This window comes from Pezoporus flaviventris, unplaced genomic scaffold, assembly GCF_033815535.1.
Source record: "Pezoporus flaviventris isolate CSIRO_AGI_PZ_B2104156 unplaced genomic scaffold, CSIRO_AGI_Pfla_v1 ptg000002l, whole genome shotgun sequence".
NCBI classification, from domain to species: domain Eukaryota; kingdom Metazoa; phylum Chordata; class Aves; order Psittaciformes; family Psittacidae; genus Pezoporus; species Pezoporus flaviventris.
Window position 1 is genome coordinate 89,522,269 of NW_026892550.1, and position 15,906 is coordinate 89,538,174.

General features: G+C 40.6%; 1 protein-coding gene across 7 annotated transcripts in view; it reads left to right on the top strand.

Annotated features, from left to right (window-relative positions):
* TXNRD1 (thioredoxin reductase 1) overlaps positions 1 to 11,779 on the top strand; it is a 37,032-nt gene extending 25,253 nt beyond the window's left edge. For 6 of the 7 annotated variants that reach the window (XM_061445027.1, XM_061445034.1, XM_061445029.1 and 3 more), the window contains 4 exons: positions 2,582 to 2,689; positions 4,498 to 4,593; positions 6,779 to 6,913; positions 10,107 to 11,779. In XM_061445027.1, the coding sequence (XP_061301011.1) occupies positions 2,582 to 2,689; positions 4,498 to 4,593; positions 6,779 to 6,913; positions 10,107 to 10,169 (402 nt within the window). In that variant the 3' untranslated portion in view covers positions 10,170 to 11,779. Of the gene's footprint in view, positions 1 to 2,581; positions 2,690 to 4,497; positions 4,594 to 6,778; positions 6,914 to 8,280; positions 8,305 to 10,106 lie in introns of those variants that run through there. The other variant, XM_061445028.1, reaches the window with a different exon arrangement.
* The last annotated feature ends 4,127 nt before the right edge of the window (positions 11,780 to 15,906 follow it).

The following is a 15,906-nucleotide window of genomic DNA, read 5'->3' on the forward strand; positions in this document are numbered from 1 at the left end:
GCAGTAGTCTCTTTTTTTCCTATTAAGAGGCTTTATTTTTCTCTGAGTAATAAAATTAGCTGAAATCGTTTAACTTGTTTTTAACTCTACCACCTTCCCTAGACGTCAACAGTCATTGCCATCCCACTAATGCTTTAACTCTAATTCATAGGCAGTCTACTAAACCTACATACAGTCCCTAAATACAGTGCAATGGGGATTTGTGATGCTTTTAATCTTCAGTGTAATTGCCACTATTTTTTTTCAGTTCTCATCCATATATTTTCAATATAGTATATAGTTCTGCTTATAATTGAATGTGGACACAAAGGAAAATGAAATGTACCGATAAGTCAGCAGGTATTTATACCTGAGAAGTTGAATTCATCAATTCAGTGTTTGTTTCATACCAGTCCAATTGTAGGTTTCAATCAAGTTATGCTAGTCCAAATGGGAGTAACATGGGTACTCATTTACACCTTAACTATACTGGGAGGAGAGTGCCTTTAAAGAACTGTTATGTGGGCACCACTGATGTGAGAGCTTGTTTTACCTTCATAACCAGAGGGCATGAGCATAAAGGTTTTCTTCTTTTAGAGCCTGCTGTATTTATATCAAGTTCAGCTGTCGGCCAGATTTAGAGCTTGATTGAGTTGTTTATTTTAGGCTGGCAGGTATTGCGTTAACAGAATTCTGCATCAGTGTGCCTAATGTCATTACGTCAGCCAGGCAAAGTTTAAGCTGGAGCCAGATTTTTTTCTTGCTGCAATACTATGGATATGTCTTAATTTACATTTTATGCCAGATAACTGTCTCTCAAGGTATGAAAATCCTTATGCTGCCAAAGAAAACATCATCTCTTTGCAAATCCAAGAAATGAGTAATTACTTAGATAGGAACCTGTCTTACATTGCTGTTGTAACAATTCTGGAAAAGGTGATTGTACGAAACATAATGAAGTGTTACAGATAGGTGGGAAAGAATAGTAAGTAGCATCTCAGTTGATCCCTAGTCACAAAGGAAGTAATTAGAGTTCAAATCCGTGGAACTTAAAATTACTAGAAATGAAATGGAGCTCATCAGCCTGCTAGTCTGCTATGGCAGACTGACTAATTGGCTGGATATGGGGATAGCAATGGATGTTATTTACTTTGACTCAGGGAAAGACTTTTGGCGGTGTCTCCACAGCATTCTCGTAGACAAACTGATGAAGTACAGGTGAGATAAGTGGGCAGTGAGGTGCATTAAGAACTGGCTGAACTGCCAGGTTTAAAAGGCTGTGACCAGCATTATAAAGACCAGCTGAAGGCCAGTCACTAGTGGCACGCCACAGGGTTGGATACTTGGTCCAGTACTGTTTAGTATCTTCATTAATTCATTAATGACTTGGATGAGGAGACAATGTGCGCCTTCAGCAGGTTTGCAGATGATACGAAACTGGGGGTAGATGAATGATGCAGCCAGTGTTTGTGCTGCAGCTCAGAGGGATCTCATCAGGCTGGAGCAATGGGCTGACAAGAATCTTGGGGAGTTCAGACAGGATATGTGCAAAGTCCTGCACCTGGCGGGGGTGTAACCCCATGCACCAGCATAGGCCGGAGACCCACCAGCTGGAAAGCAGCTGCGCAGAGGAAGCCTCAGGGAGGCCTGGACGACAAGTTGACCATGAGCCAGCAAGGTACCCTCATGGCAAAGGCCAGTGACATCCTGGGCATTGCCAGCAGGTGAAGAGGTGAAGTGACCTTTACTCCTCCTCTTGGCTCTGATGAAACAAGTGTGCATTCTCTGTCCAGTTTGGGGCTCCCCAGTACAGGAGGGACAGGGCAAGTCCAGCAAAGGGCCATGACTATAATTAAGGGACTGGAGCATCTGACTTAAGAGGAGAGGCTGAGTCAGCTGGGAATTTTTATACGCTGCAGAAGATGTGGCTTTGGGGCTCTTATATCAATGTGTATTTATGGTATAGAGTAAAGAAGATGGAGCCAGACTCTCTCCAACAGTATGAAGTGCAAGGACAGGAGGCCATGGATTAAAACCAAAACACGGCAAAGTTCCTTTTAAACATAAGAGAAAGCTTCTTTACAGTGAGGGTGGTCAGGCCCAGAGGTTGCCCAGAGAAGGAACCTCTACAGCACTCTAAAGCCACAGTGAAGTCAGGGTCAGTGTTTGCCTTTCATGGTATGTGATTGGGAACACACTGTCAGCTCTAGTTCTCACTGTGCCCCCAGCTAGCTGTAGTTCATGTCTTTTGTTCTTTGGTATTGCCTAGACTACAGTTCATATAAAAGATGATGGGTTTTGGATGGTGGTGGTTTCTTTGCATCATCTCCAGCTAAAAATAGTGTGCTTTGTAGAAGCAGTTAACAGTCTACTTTTTATCTCCTGTTTGACCTGTGATCTGATATGTTTTTAAAAAGGGCATTGAATTTTTTCTTCCTTTAGTCTATCCATACTAATGTCAGTGTGGCTTTAAATTGTCTTTCTGTTTAAGAATTATGAATGATCCAACTTTCCTTGCTGTCTTTCAGGCTGCTGAGTTTTTACCCAGTGTGCTGATTTTATTACTGATGTTGCGTTGTGTTTTGTTTCAAATGCCACACAGTGTGACTATGTGAATGTTCCAACTACTGTATTCACTCCTTTGGAGTATGGAGCATGCGGGTATTCTGAAGAGGCTGCGGTGGAGAAGTTTGGGGAGGAGAACATTGAGGTAAATGCCTTAGATTCATCTGGATTTGAAGTTCTCAATTTGTAATTTAAAATAACGTCGAGTCAATTTAAACAGCATTCTGTGCTCTGATGTAAGCCAGGAGGTGACTAGGTACATTTTTATCTTCCTGTGTAGTAAAAATAGTCCCCAATTCCGATGGCTCTAATTGCAAATATGTTCCATTTTTAGCAAACAGGGTTTGAAGGTGGAATATTTGGTTTAAAAATAGAAGGCAGTTTCTTTGTGTCTGCAGATACTTAAGGACAAATTAAAGCTGTGTATGTGCTGGAAGCAATGCATTGGTTTTAATGTCAAAGTGGATGGAGCTTTTTGTAGCTACAGTGTGGCAAATTCCTTGCCATGGTGATTTTTAGTTTTTTAAAGCCAAGTGTTATGCTAATTTTTCCTGTTTGACTATACAGGGAGGTATGTGCTTAATTTTGCTCACATGAGTAATCCCTTCTAATTCACTGGGATTGCTGGTCAAGAGTGAAATTAGGTGTATGTAAGCACTTAGTGCCTGAGGCTGTTCTTACAAAGCACTGTACAGAAATTACAGAAAGCATGAGGAGAGGGAGTCTTGACAACAAACTGAAATGTTGTGCTCCGTGGAGATCACCTGGGGAGAATTATTTGGGGAAATACACAGATAAGTTGTGGTTCATGAAGCTGAGAACTTGTCTCTCTCTTAGCTTTGTCAATTACGTTTTTTGAATTGCAGTGTGGATATGACAGTGTGTCAAGTACCATTAACCTGACTACAGGGCAAAGGCTTGAATTCTTTCCTGCCCACAAAGTTTGTATATACCCATTCAAATTTTTGTAACCAAGTCAAATTCTTAGCTGTTACATTGTGAAACACAAGGCTCCGCTGTAGAAAACGCACTTTGAATTTCCAAAGCCGTTTTACGAAATGTGCATCCAGAAGCATTTGTGTCTAAGAGAGGGTTAAGAACTTACTCAGTTTATTCTGACCTTTTTATCATGTCACCATATTGGCTTTTGCAAGCTTCAGTAAGATTATCGAGTTGCATCTGTCATTCAGACTTGATGAATTTCAGTTTCAGATAGTGATGTTTATATGAATGCTTTGTAACCCATTAATGAGGAAAAACGTTGAACTGGCTCTGCTACTTTGTGAAGGAACATATTTTTTACTGGAATTGTGAACAATTAAAAACTAATTTCAAATAGTAATCAATTTGAGATTAGCTTATAGTGAGAGCTATTGGGAGTTCCAGGTAGAACTGTGCCTTAAAACACCCCTTCATTTTCTGAGATACATGCTGTACAGCTGGGCGAGCAGACTTATCTGCAGTTATGAATCTGTCCAGTGATGCTTTTTGGGGCAGACAGGAATATGTGGTGGTGTTTTCCTAATGTGCTTTCCATTTTGCACTGATATATAATCTCATCTGTCCTAAACCCAGGTTGGAGGCTATTTCTTCCCTTTTTCTGCTCTGAGAAATATCTTTGCCTTTGTTCTGAGTAGAAGCAGACACAATACAGCCTTCTGTGAGGAAAGCTTGTCATTGTCTAGTTTAATGAGAGCGTGATGAACTGCATCCTGGAAGTCTAATATGCTTATGGCTTTTTTCTTCTTTTTTAATTATTGGATGACATTAGTGCCTGTTACGTAGAGACTTCCTTTCTCATTCATCAAGGCGGAAGAGTCTCACCCTGATGTCAGACACTCCAAATGCTATGTGCATGGCTCATTATTTAAGATAATCTGGCAGGTTTTGGAAGATCCTGTTCTCTTCTGTGAAATTACTCAACTGTTTTTCTAACCTGTGTTGTATTTACAGGTGTACCATAGTCACTTCTGGCCACTGGAATGGACCGTGCCATCCAGAGACAACAACAAATGCTACGCAAAGATAATTTGCAATATTCAAGACAGTGTAAGTGCATCTTTCATTCCAAGGAAAAGAGCAGCTATGTGTTCATCATAGGGACTCTTGGCATCACAGCTATAAATAGGTTATTTTAAACAAATTAACATGAATTTAATTTTTCCTACCTTTTGAGATATAATAAATATTGTTGATACAAAAATGACCATTAGTAAAACAAAATTCTGCCTTTGCTGTTGGTATGCGATACTTATTCCACGTGTGTAAAATAAGAAATATGTCTAAGATGGTTCATTAGCTTTTAAATTGAGTGAATCATTTCATGTAAAAATGCTTAGAAGTTTTATCGGTTTATCTTACTCTCCCTCCCCAAACTGGAACATTCTTGTCTGGGAGATTCTGAAATTGAGGTCTCTCGGAAGCTATCACAACTTGTAACCTCTGCAAATCCACACGTATCTATAAAACTCTTGAGCTCATTCTAACAGGATTAATATATCTTGCCTGCACAAATCTCATTGAAGGTGATAATGCCAGGATTATCCTTGGACTAGCATAAGATTTCCTGGCAGTGGAAATGTACAATACCTGCTGAAGCACAAGCAAAATCACTAATTGGTTAAAAGAATTGGTATGCCTCTCTCTGAACGATCATCATCTTCTTAATAAAAATTCAGTTGATTTTAATCATATGAGTTACTGTGAAGCATAATTTGATGATAAAATGTATTCCTGTTAAGATAGTGGCCTAGAGTTATCAGTCCTAAAAGATTTTGATCTATTTTACCTATTTTTATGGTGGTTTTTTTTATCGTTAGATACACGTTTATCTTCCTGCAGTCCTTCTAAGCAGCATGTGACCATTTTGTAAGATTTTCAAACCTGTCTGATTTGCCCATGTCCTCTTTCTGGAGTAGTCTGCAACCCATGTTTGTATTCCTAATTCAAAGTTACTGAAGAAAATGAAAGGTTTAACAGTGATTTAAAGTGTTCCATTAATTTGTTTCCATTTCTTGTCCTGAGAATTGGGAACATGTTTAAACATATAGGGATAGAATTGAAAGTTACCCTGAATGAAAAATAGTTCAGTAACTGTTTGAAACTTCAGTTACCTCGGTTTCATTGCCTTGGTTTCATTTTTACATGTCTATATTTTTAAAGGAAAATAAGGATAATTCCATTTTAGTTATTTCCTAATTACAGCTCTTCCTATTAAAGTAAGCTCTGTGGTAAATCTCATTCCTCAGGCTTACTGAAAGAAAAATAACCTTTCAGTGTACTGAATATCCACACTCTCTTGCATGTAATGTTTAGTGGGAAGAGCAGATAACTCTTGATACCCAACTGGGCTACATCTCTACGCAGCAAAATCTGATTAATGCTCTGAAAGCCACTAAAGCCCACAGCAGTTGGCATTTGTTAAGAGGCACTTGATTTTCTCAGAGAAGCAAGCTTTTCTTTAAGAAAAGCAGGTCAAGTCAGTGCAGCTTGTTCTGCTGAGTGTTTGCTGAGGATATACATGCAATTTGATGTATTTTTCAATCTAACAATGATATAGATATGAGAAGTGTGAAGTAACAGTATCTTCCTTGTAATGGAATAGATGTCTTTCAGTTCGTTTTGCCAGTCTCTACGTACATTATCTCCTAATGGCAGCGAACACAGGGCAAACATCAGTTTAGTTACAATACAGTTCTTGCCACATCTGGTTACCCAGAACTTCAGCTTGTGGCCTTTTCCTATAAGCACCTGTCAGATTGAAAGTTCTTCAGTAGATACACACCTAGCATAGGCCCTGTTGTTGCAAACCTTTATGCAAAGTGCTCATCCATACTTAGGCAAGCAGCTTGTGGGAATGCGTGGAATTGCAGGTTTGTAAATTGTAATGTAAATGCAGGTTTGCAATTTGGACATGCACAATAATGAAGCATAGAACATGGTGTGTGTTTAATTTGTATGCCACTGATGTAAGTGGAGGACCTCTGCACAAAACTTTGTAAGGAGGCTGGTTGGTGATTCTCAGTTGAATCTTTTCAGAGAACAAAATTATACCCACAATTTCCCATCTGTTGGTGCTAATAATTGATAGTTCACATTTGTGTGGTTACATTAATTTGTGATATGTTTTGTGAGCTGATTAAATTATATAGTCCCGAGTAAGAAAACCTTACATGTTGTCTAAAGAGAACTGAATGCATGACTGTGCTTGTATTTTATTATCTTTGATATTTAGGAGAGAGTCATTGGTTTCCATGTCCTTGGTCCAAATGCTGGAGAAGTCACCCAAGGGTTTGCAGCTGCTATGAAATGTGGGATAACAAAAGAACAGCTGGACAGCACCATAGGAATTCATCCCGTTTGTGCAGAGGTGGGTATATGAAGTCACCTCATAGCCCAGCTTTTCTAGTGTTCTGGAATAAGGTGCTGGAAATCTGAATAGCAGAACTTTGTTAAAGAATTCCCAGTCTGGGGGAAGGCAGGGGAGAGGTAAAGACAGGAAAGGATCTGGTTTTAATATTTAGAAATCTAACATTTGGGTTTAATCTGGGATTGTTTTAAACTTTTTTTTGATGCTGTGTTCATTTGAGATGTTTATGGTCTCCCTAATCCAGTGCGCTCTCTGCTGGGAAGTACAGAATTTTCCTTCCACTCAAAGATCCATTTTTGAGGGCTTTAAATACTTTTCAGTTAGAGTGGTTGTCAAAGCTAATTTTTTTAGATATGTGTGCTCAAAATAGGCTTACAAACTGGTGCTATGGAAGGGGACAGTTTTTCTACTCTGCCCTTTTAAAGATCTCTCCATTACTTTTGAAGTGAAGACATGAGGCCACACAAAAACATTTCTTCTTGTGTTTATCTTGCTGTTCCTCATTCATGAAGAGCTTAATTTTCTGAAGTGGGTGCGGGACAACTTCTCCCAGGTGTCAGTCAGAGGTGCTCCACTGACACTAGTAGCATTAGGACCAGTTTATATTAGCTGAGGATCCCTGCAAACCGTTTATGACCTTTGTACATCTCTGTACAGAATCTCTGTGTTAGCTACAGAGCATTGCAAGATTTCACCAGGATGCTGCTCTGCAGAAGTGAAGTCCGCTTCTCTTGTCTTTCAAAGTGATACAGTATAAGCAGTAGAATATGAACTGTATTAATGGAATGGACTGCTAACAATCTGAATCATCTTTGAAGCATCCACAGTATAGATTCTGTTTTGTGGTTTTTTTTCTGTAGTATCATCTAATGGCGTTCTTAGAAGCCCTTGAAGAGGGGTAGCAGGTCCTTACATTAGTAGGGGGAACTCTGAGGGAGGCATTCAAACCTGTGAACTCAAGTGGGATATTAGCATATGCAGCGTGAAGGGAGGATGATAGTCATAATTTATTCTGGACATCTGAGCTGCTAAAATTGAAACTGAATAGAATGATGATTAGACATAATTTAGGGAGGTAATTTCAGATAATCATATTTGTTTGAGTGGGGGAGGAAGAAATTGGCTCAGGAGAAATAGGCTGTTTAAAAGCTCCAGGGAACAGCGATCATTTTTTAGTGCCAGTTTTCAAAAGGTTTTTTTATGCCTGTTACTTAATTTAATCTCTCAAGCAGTAAACAAAAAATCAAAGTGCAACATGGTATTCTTTGATTTTAAAAAATGCTTTTCCATTGTTTGGAATCTGTGAGGATTGCACGTATCTGGATTAATAGAATGATGAGTATTACCAGCATTATTTTTATCTTGAGGCCATGTAAAAGCTAAGGAAGAGGAAGTCTGATCTGAGCAGGAAAGGGAGAGTGTTTCAGGGTCAAATGCTGACATCTTCACTAGCATAAGTACTAATTTGTTGCACAAAGTCTCCTGTGAAACATGGTATTATTCAACTAGAAGAAGACTGTAAGACTTGAGAGTCCCTTTCCTCACTGCTTACAAATTGGATCCAGATTTCACTTCTTTTATTTGACCAGCATTTTATTCTGCAGATAGTGAGTTCTGAATAGAATTTTTTGCAAGGTAAAGTACAAATAACTGTAAGCACAGAGTTGGTAGGAGCTCAGCCTTGCAGAGAACTACCTCTCAGCCTTGGCTGTACTGCGCTGCTTGAAATACAGGCATATATAATTGACCATCTGTGATGAAGAGAAAGTGTCTTCTGAAAGCTGGGATGATTCTTCAAGTTAGCTAATGATGGCTTTCCACCCATTGGATCTAAGGTTTTGTCTTCATTTGAATAACTAACAAAATCTGTTAAAACCCTCATGTTTCCAGTAATTACAAAGTTACTACCAGCTGACTTCCTAGAGTTAGGGAGCTGTATGGTTCCTGCAGGCACTTGGGACTGGCTAACACACCCAAAACTTACAGTCAGGCCAAGAATAAAGCAGATCAATTTTGCACTTTTTAATCTTTGTCTTTCAGAGTGAAATAATAATAAATGGGGGTTCCCATACATTGTCAGTCTGTGGATCAGAACTGGAGTTAGAAACGCTGTCTCAAGCTATGCAGTATAGTTTGAATATATTGCTGTTGTTCTCCCATGTATATTAGACATGCATTTGTCTTCCTTATTAGTGCATAGTGCTTTACCTGCTTATAGAAAGTGAAATAGGTATATCATTTATTGATGCTCTCTGAAGAGCTGCTAGCAGCCTTACTGCAGCAAAGCTTCTACTTGGAGAACTGTAGGGCTTTCAGATACCCATTATCTTTAGATACATCAGTGGTATTTGCATAACTGAAATGTGTATGTACTTCATTCTGTGTTAAGTTTATTCTTCCTGATAGCTTTAATGATAGCTAATTATTGCAACTTTGAACCATTTAGATAGAAGTGGTTTTGATTTCCTATTTTCCTTTCTATATTATATCTATGCAAAGCTATGCAATTATTCGCATGGTAAAGTTCTAATATTAAACGAGTTCTCATAGAATTCTTCTTCTTGAATTTTGATACCTTTCAATTTTACAATAATTATTCCTGAATATGTTGTTTTCTTTAATGTGACTTGAAAGCAGTAAAGATTGGACTTTTCACAGATAGATTTACTGAGTGTTTTCTTAGCTGTTATAAAGAGGATACAGATCCCAGACATAATACCTACATCAGCAATCAGTTTCACATTTCTGTAATATCTAGAAAGGTACAGAGGCAAAATTTATGTTCTCTCCAAATGCTGTAGCCTTGGGTTAACTTCACTTTCCCAAATTAGTTATCTTTGAGACATAAAGACATTTACTCATTAGGTGTAAAGAGTGAAGTTTATTAGTTCTGAGCTCATTCCCACTGTAAAAACTTAGGAGCATTAAAACAAAAGGTGGTATAAAGCCATGTGATTTTCTTAATTCTTTCTTTTCTACTGTAACAGGAAGGCCATAAAGTAAACTGAGAGAAGAAAGGGTATTTGTATGTTTGCTTTTCAGCGGCAAGGAGTCTAAATGTGTGGGGTTTGTTCTTTTTTTATTACCTTAAGAAATGACAGTGACTTTGAGCATTAAGTGCAAGTTGATCTTCCAAAAAAGGATTAATTTTAACCATACTAAAAGTCTTCTCTTTATTTTTTTTTCTCTTCAGATATTCACCACGCTGACCGTGACTAAGCGTTCTGGTGAAAATACCCTTTTGTCTGGATGCTGAGGTTAAAGACCTCCCATTCTTGTTATTGCCAGAGGCTGGCTTTCATCGCAGTGTCTGACTTGACTTGTGCAATTCAGAAGAAAGGTTTTGGAAGAAGTTGTCCTTAGGCATTCCTGTGGAAATGTGTAGATCTTGAGCAGAGCATCATCCAAAGGAGAAGAGCACTGTGGGAGTTGGGCACTTGCGGTGATCGGCTGGCAATTAGCAAGGCAATGGGAGTATTGACTGCCAAGCTGATGCTTAGCAGAGCATTTAAATGCTTTCATGAAGTCACAGCCTGAAGCCTGCATTGTCTGGTGGGCAGTGATGGAACAACTGCTAGCACAGCTGGACCACAACTGTTTTGGTTTGGTTTTATTCCTCTCTAGTTTCTTACTTGAACAAAGAACTTCTGGACTCAAGAAAATGACCACAACTTCAGATAGTTGTATAGTGCCTCTGTGTACTTAGGTTATAACACAGCAGTTGCAAGGTCTCCTCATGAGCATGCATTTTACCAGCTTACATGCTTGTGGAGGGGAAGTTGTATCTACATGTTTGATCCAATGGAAGAAAATATCTTTGGAAGATACTTTAGTGCCTTTTAGAATAACGTATTTCTTGGCTTTGAACTGACTCAGTTGTGACTTTTTATTTTAGAGTTATTTATTTGTGAAAATGTTCTCCTTAGTGAGGAAGGAAATTACTTTTTACTATGGCTGCATTATACAGAAAGTTGCCCTTTTTCCCTCTGGAAGTAGCAACCGTGCATTTAACACAGACACGATCTTCTTAGCTTTATCTTGCAGCTTCTGTGATTATAATTAATCCAGTTTGGAACTGACACAATTCCAGTGTGGAATGAATTGTGCTTCCAAGAGCTCCGTGCAAACTTTACTAAATCTGAATAAGCCCTTCCTTTCTGGGTGAGCTGTCGTATGTCACACCATTCCAGGTCTAAATTGGCCACTTTGCACACAGCAGTATTGAGACTTCCCCTCAGATTAGTGGGCCAGTAGAATTAGAACAATGAACCAAAGAACACTCCCCAAAGCAAACAAACAAGCAAACCTCCCATCCAACCTCCAGAAACCTGTAGTGAAAAATCTTCTATGTAGATACGGCCTAAAAGCTGTGTTTAGTTCCATTTGTGTTTTGATTTATATTTAAGAAAATACTTTCAAAACAGGTTTCCATCGGAAAGAACAGATTCCTGAATGTTCCTCCTGTGTTGGATAAACTTGCATACATATTTATTAAGAAATGGTAAAAATGTCTCTCTGTAATGGAAATGAATGAGCTTATTGATCTGGTCTTTCATTTCCCTCTTTTTTTAGCAGAAAGGTTTGGGTTACTTTTGTTAAATGGTTCTCAGGAGTTTAGTCATGCAGGCGGTGTAAATAGAGGGTGAGCTCTCTGGCCCTCTGGGCAGAATGCCTTATGCTGAAATTTTTACCTGGTTAATGAATTCATGTATTTCTACTGAGATTTTGAGAATCGTCTTGTAAGTTATTTTTATAAACTCATGCATAACTGAAGGATTGTTAAACGTGTTTTGTATGTTATCAAGAATGGTCTGTGGTGGCAGTTTTCTGGCCAGTTTCTTAAATAAATTGAGTATTTGCACAAACAGATGCTCATTTTGATGCCTTTTCCAAGCAAAGAAAGCAGGTGTCAGCAAGCCAGCTTTTGTTTTTAAAGGCCAGAAGAGGGCACCTTAATAAACCCAGCTGCACTGGATTTTAAAGGTAGGTATTTCTGAGAAGCAGGGTTTGGGGTTATGTTATGTCCTTTATTTTTGTATGTTAAACATTTGAAAAGGGCATACTTAACAACAGGAAAATAATCAGGAAACCGGCCTTCCACTGTTTGCAGTGGCTGCCATCTGTGTAACTTCTGGATACCCAGGGGTTCCTGAGCTGTTTGAGTAGCTGCTCTAATTCAAGCACGTGGATAGCAGCATTTCCAAACAAGCCTGTAGGCAAGTCAGATCCTGGAGTGTAGGGATTGAAGACGTGTATGAGCTTGGCTTTGCAAGGTTGGACCCACATGTATCCATTCCTGTGGGTCACGTCATCATTAATAACATGTGTTTTCGCCCTGGTGGCTTGTAGTTCAGGAATTGTTGCGTTTAATTACTTTTATTTTTTACTTTAAACTTGCGAGGCTTTTCTTGTGTAGGGCTTTTATTTCTCCAGAAGGAAAACATTTTCAGGTGTGTATTTTTTGTGTTGTCTGTGCATGATGATACACAGTATATTACAACATCACATGATGATGCATTGAATGCCAAAGCGAAGTATTTAATGCGTTCATCAAATTAAGCATCCATTGGGTAATCTGTGCTTTGGAAGCATATACTAGAAAATTTGTTAAATTAAAGGGCGTTCAGCTTGTATTCATTAGTTATTAACAGATTTTGGAATTTACCAAGTTTAAGTGAGAATCATCCAAAGGAATTACAGATGCAAATGCAGACAACAAATTTCACTAACTTGAGCAGGGAGTTAGAACTTCACGGACAGCTCGAAAATTGGTTTTTAATTCTCCTTTTTAAGGAACCCCATCGCCACTGATCATTCCCTTTTTACCTCTCTCCCCTTGGTGTGAGTTGTTGGGGCAATCCAAACTTCCCTTTAAGTCTTGTATACCAGCTTGCATCCTGCCTTCCCTCCTTTAAGACCTGCTGCCTGTCCAGAGACTCCGTATTGGCAGCACTGCGGTGGTGCAGGACCAGCTTTAGACAAGGTGGATCTCCTGAGGATGTTGTGGGTGCTGGAGGTTTCATGGTAAGGCAGGTCTCTTGCTGTGCTTTGTGGGAGGACCTTGCACTCACGAAGCTATCTAATGACCCTGTCCCTGGCTATACCACTGCAGCTTGTCCCTTGCTCTGCGATGCCGTGTGGCAGCTGGTAGGTGACTGCTGGTGCACACCATGCCAATGCAAGAGGGTGATGAAGGGGCTAGATGGCTGAATCTTCTACGTAAGACTTGATAGTCTTCTTTCAGGTCAAAATATGGTGTAAATGTTTGCAGTAAGATGGCAGCCTTGCCTAGAGGGAAGTGTCACTAGGCCTTTCTCTTTGACGACTGGCTTTTCTGATTGCTCAGTTGTCCTCTGCATGGGATGGTGTGAGACTGCTTTCTTGCCAAGGCGTGTTTGGCCTCCAGAGATAAATCAAACCTTAATAAATAGAAAGAAGTCATCAGGGGATGTGCCACACCACTGGCCTCCCTTCTTCATGCACAAAATACCAGCATGGGGTTTTGGTTCGGGGCCTGCTGGTGGGGAGTGGAGTGGAGAAGGAGCTTGGGCATTTATCAAAGAGGGTGGGAAGATGTGTGGGGCCATGGGTGAAGGCACAGTGCAAGGCAGCAGTTGCCACCTTGTCTGTGGAGGGTGGCTCCCCAGAGACCACTGAGCTTGGGAGATGCAGGAGGGCCTTTGTTGGGCAGAATCTGACTTTCCTCATACAATTTGTTTTTCATTCAGTTGCCCTTTTCATCTCTTTTCCTGTGAAATCTTCCTGGTTACAGACTTGTCTGAGGGAGTTCTTACCTCTTAAAATTACAAACTAAGTTGACACACCAGGGGATACGTATCAGGTTAGAGAGGGAAGGCTTTCCTTCCCCTAGCAAAGCTTTGCTGAGGACCACCAGTGACTTCTGACCTACCCCATTGTGTCGGGTGACCATTGGGTGCCTGCAAGTGATTGCTTTCTGGCAAGACCCCTCCATGAGCATTCTCTGCTGCTGAGCCCATCCCCTGCTGCACCCAGCCACCACGGGCTCAGGCAAATGTCCATTCCCATCTTTAACAGGAGCTGACCTGGGCGCATAGTGAAAAATCTGCTGCTAAACCCCAGCTGCTTCTTTCTTCTGTATATACTTGTTTCAGCCAGTTCTTTTCTTGAGAGTAGGTTTTACTCTAGGTTAAGCACAGAGCAAATGGAGCTCTGCCTGTCGCTGGCTTTCAAAACCAAATAGTAACACATTTAGACAAAGAATCTGATTTCCCTTTTAATGTCAGTGTAAACTGGCATCAGGGCATCCACGATGAGAACCTCACGTGTGCCACATGGTGTGATGGAGAGCAAACAGAAGCAGTGACTTGCATTTGGGTTTGACCCAGAGTTGATCTTCCCAAGTTAAAAGAGAACTTTGGGGCTTCTGCTCTGTTATATATATATATATATATATACATACACACACATATATTTATGTGTGTGTGTGTGTGTGTGTGTGTGTGTGTGTGTGTGTGTATGGGGACTGTGGGATGAGGTGACTCAAGGTCCCTCCAGGCAATTTTTCCCTTGAGTAACACTTTGGGGTTGCTACATCACCCAAGGAAGATGTCAAAGAGAGAAACTTCATGACATGAGTGAGTGCTGTTTAGCGTTGCAGCGTAAGCCCCTCTTGTGAGGAGCCTGGTTGTCTCAACACCACCACTGTATCTGAAAATAAAAGCTCACAACTTGTAGTAACTTCACCAGGGGTGCAGGAGGCCCACGATGGAGCTGTGTGTGGCACAGGGTATGGCAGGTCAGCGCTGTGGTGGCAGCGGCAAGGGGGGTGCAGACACTCACACCCTCCTTATTTGTGTTTATCTTGACTCTGCAAGTATTGTTTTTAGTTCTACAGCTGCTAAAAATAACCACCTTAAATTAATGGCCTGTGTTTGCATTAAGCTGTTAAACTGCCATTGGCCACTCAATGCTGCACACCCAAAGTGCTGCTTACTGCCTGTTTACAGCTAAAGTGAGATTCCTCAAGGTTTCTTTTTGGTAGCTGGAGTCAGATGGGTAATACTGATTGCACAAGTGTTTGCTGTTTCTTAGGGCAGCATTTTCCAGAGTTAAAAAGAACCCAGCTTAACTGAGCTGGATCTTACAGCTTATGAGCTGTGAGCGGCGTGTGTCTCCCAGTGCTCTGGCTAGAGTCATGGATGCAGATGCCCTAAAGTCAGGCTGGTGCCTGCCCCATGGGGGCTTGATCTGCTCCTGACCTGGCCCCCTGAGGCTACTGGAGGACACAGAGCTTGTGGGTTACTTCTGGAGGATGTTTGGTGGACAGAACCTGTCCCAGGGCTGGTACGAGCGAAGGCAGCCTGTTGAGGCTATCTCTGTAGATAACCTCACCTCAGGACCACTCTGAGCAGCTCTTACTGCAGGGCCAGAGGAGGAAACAAAGCAGAGATGCTTCTAACCCCATTAAATGTGTTATTTTTATTGGTCTGACAGATGGGTATCAGCCTATGTTTATTTCTCAGCTATCTGAGGCACAATGTTAAAAGAAAACAATAGAAATTGTATGTGAGGCACTACTCTGCTCAGTTGGTGATTGGGCTCAGTTTAATGCCTGAGCCCAATTAAAGTGCAGTTGTTAGGCTAGGACACTAGATGGGAAACACTTTGGGGTATATGTATGCATGCCTTTCAGTTTAGGAAGATAAAGATGAAAAATGCCTGTCAAAGCAAGCGCTAGACTCTTGACTAGGCTGGGGACGTGTACACGAACCATCAGCTGGATATGCTCTGAAGTATCTTTGAAGGTGAAACCGTGGTGGGAATCAAAGCAACCTGAAAATAAAACTGGTGGGGAAGTTTCCATATAGCACCTTAAAGCAGTGTCTCTGTTAGACATGCTGCCTTCTACAAATTAGACAGAAGAAAAGCGATGAACTCGGGAAATGTGGGATGCTACTGATTTCCTTAGAACAAGAGGAATGGTGCTGACTCCTATTTAAATCTTGCAGAGC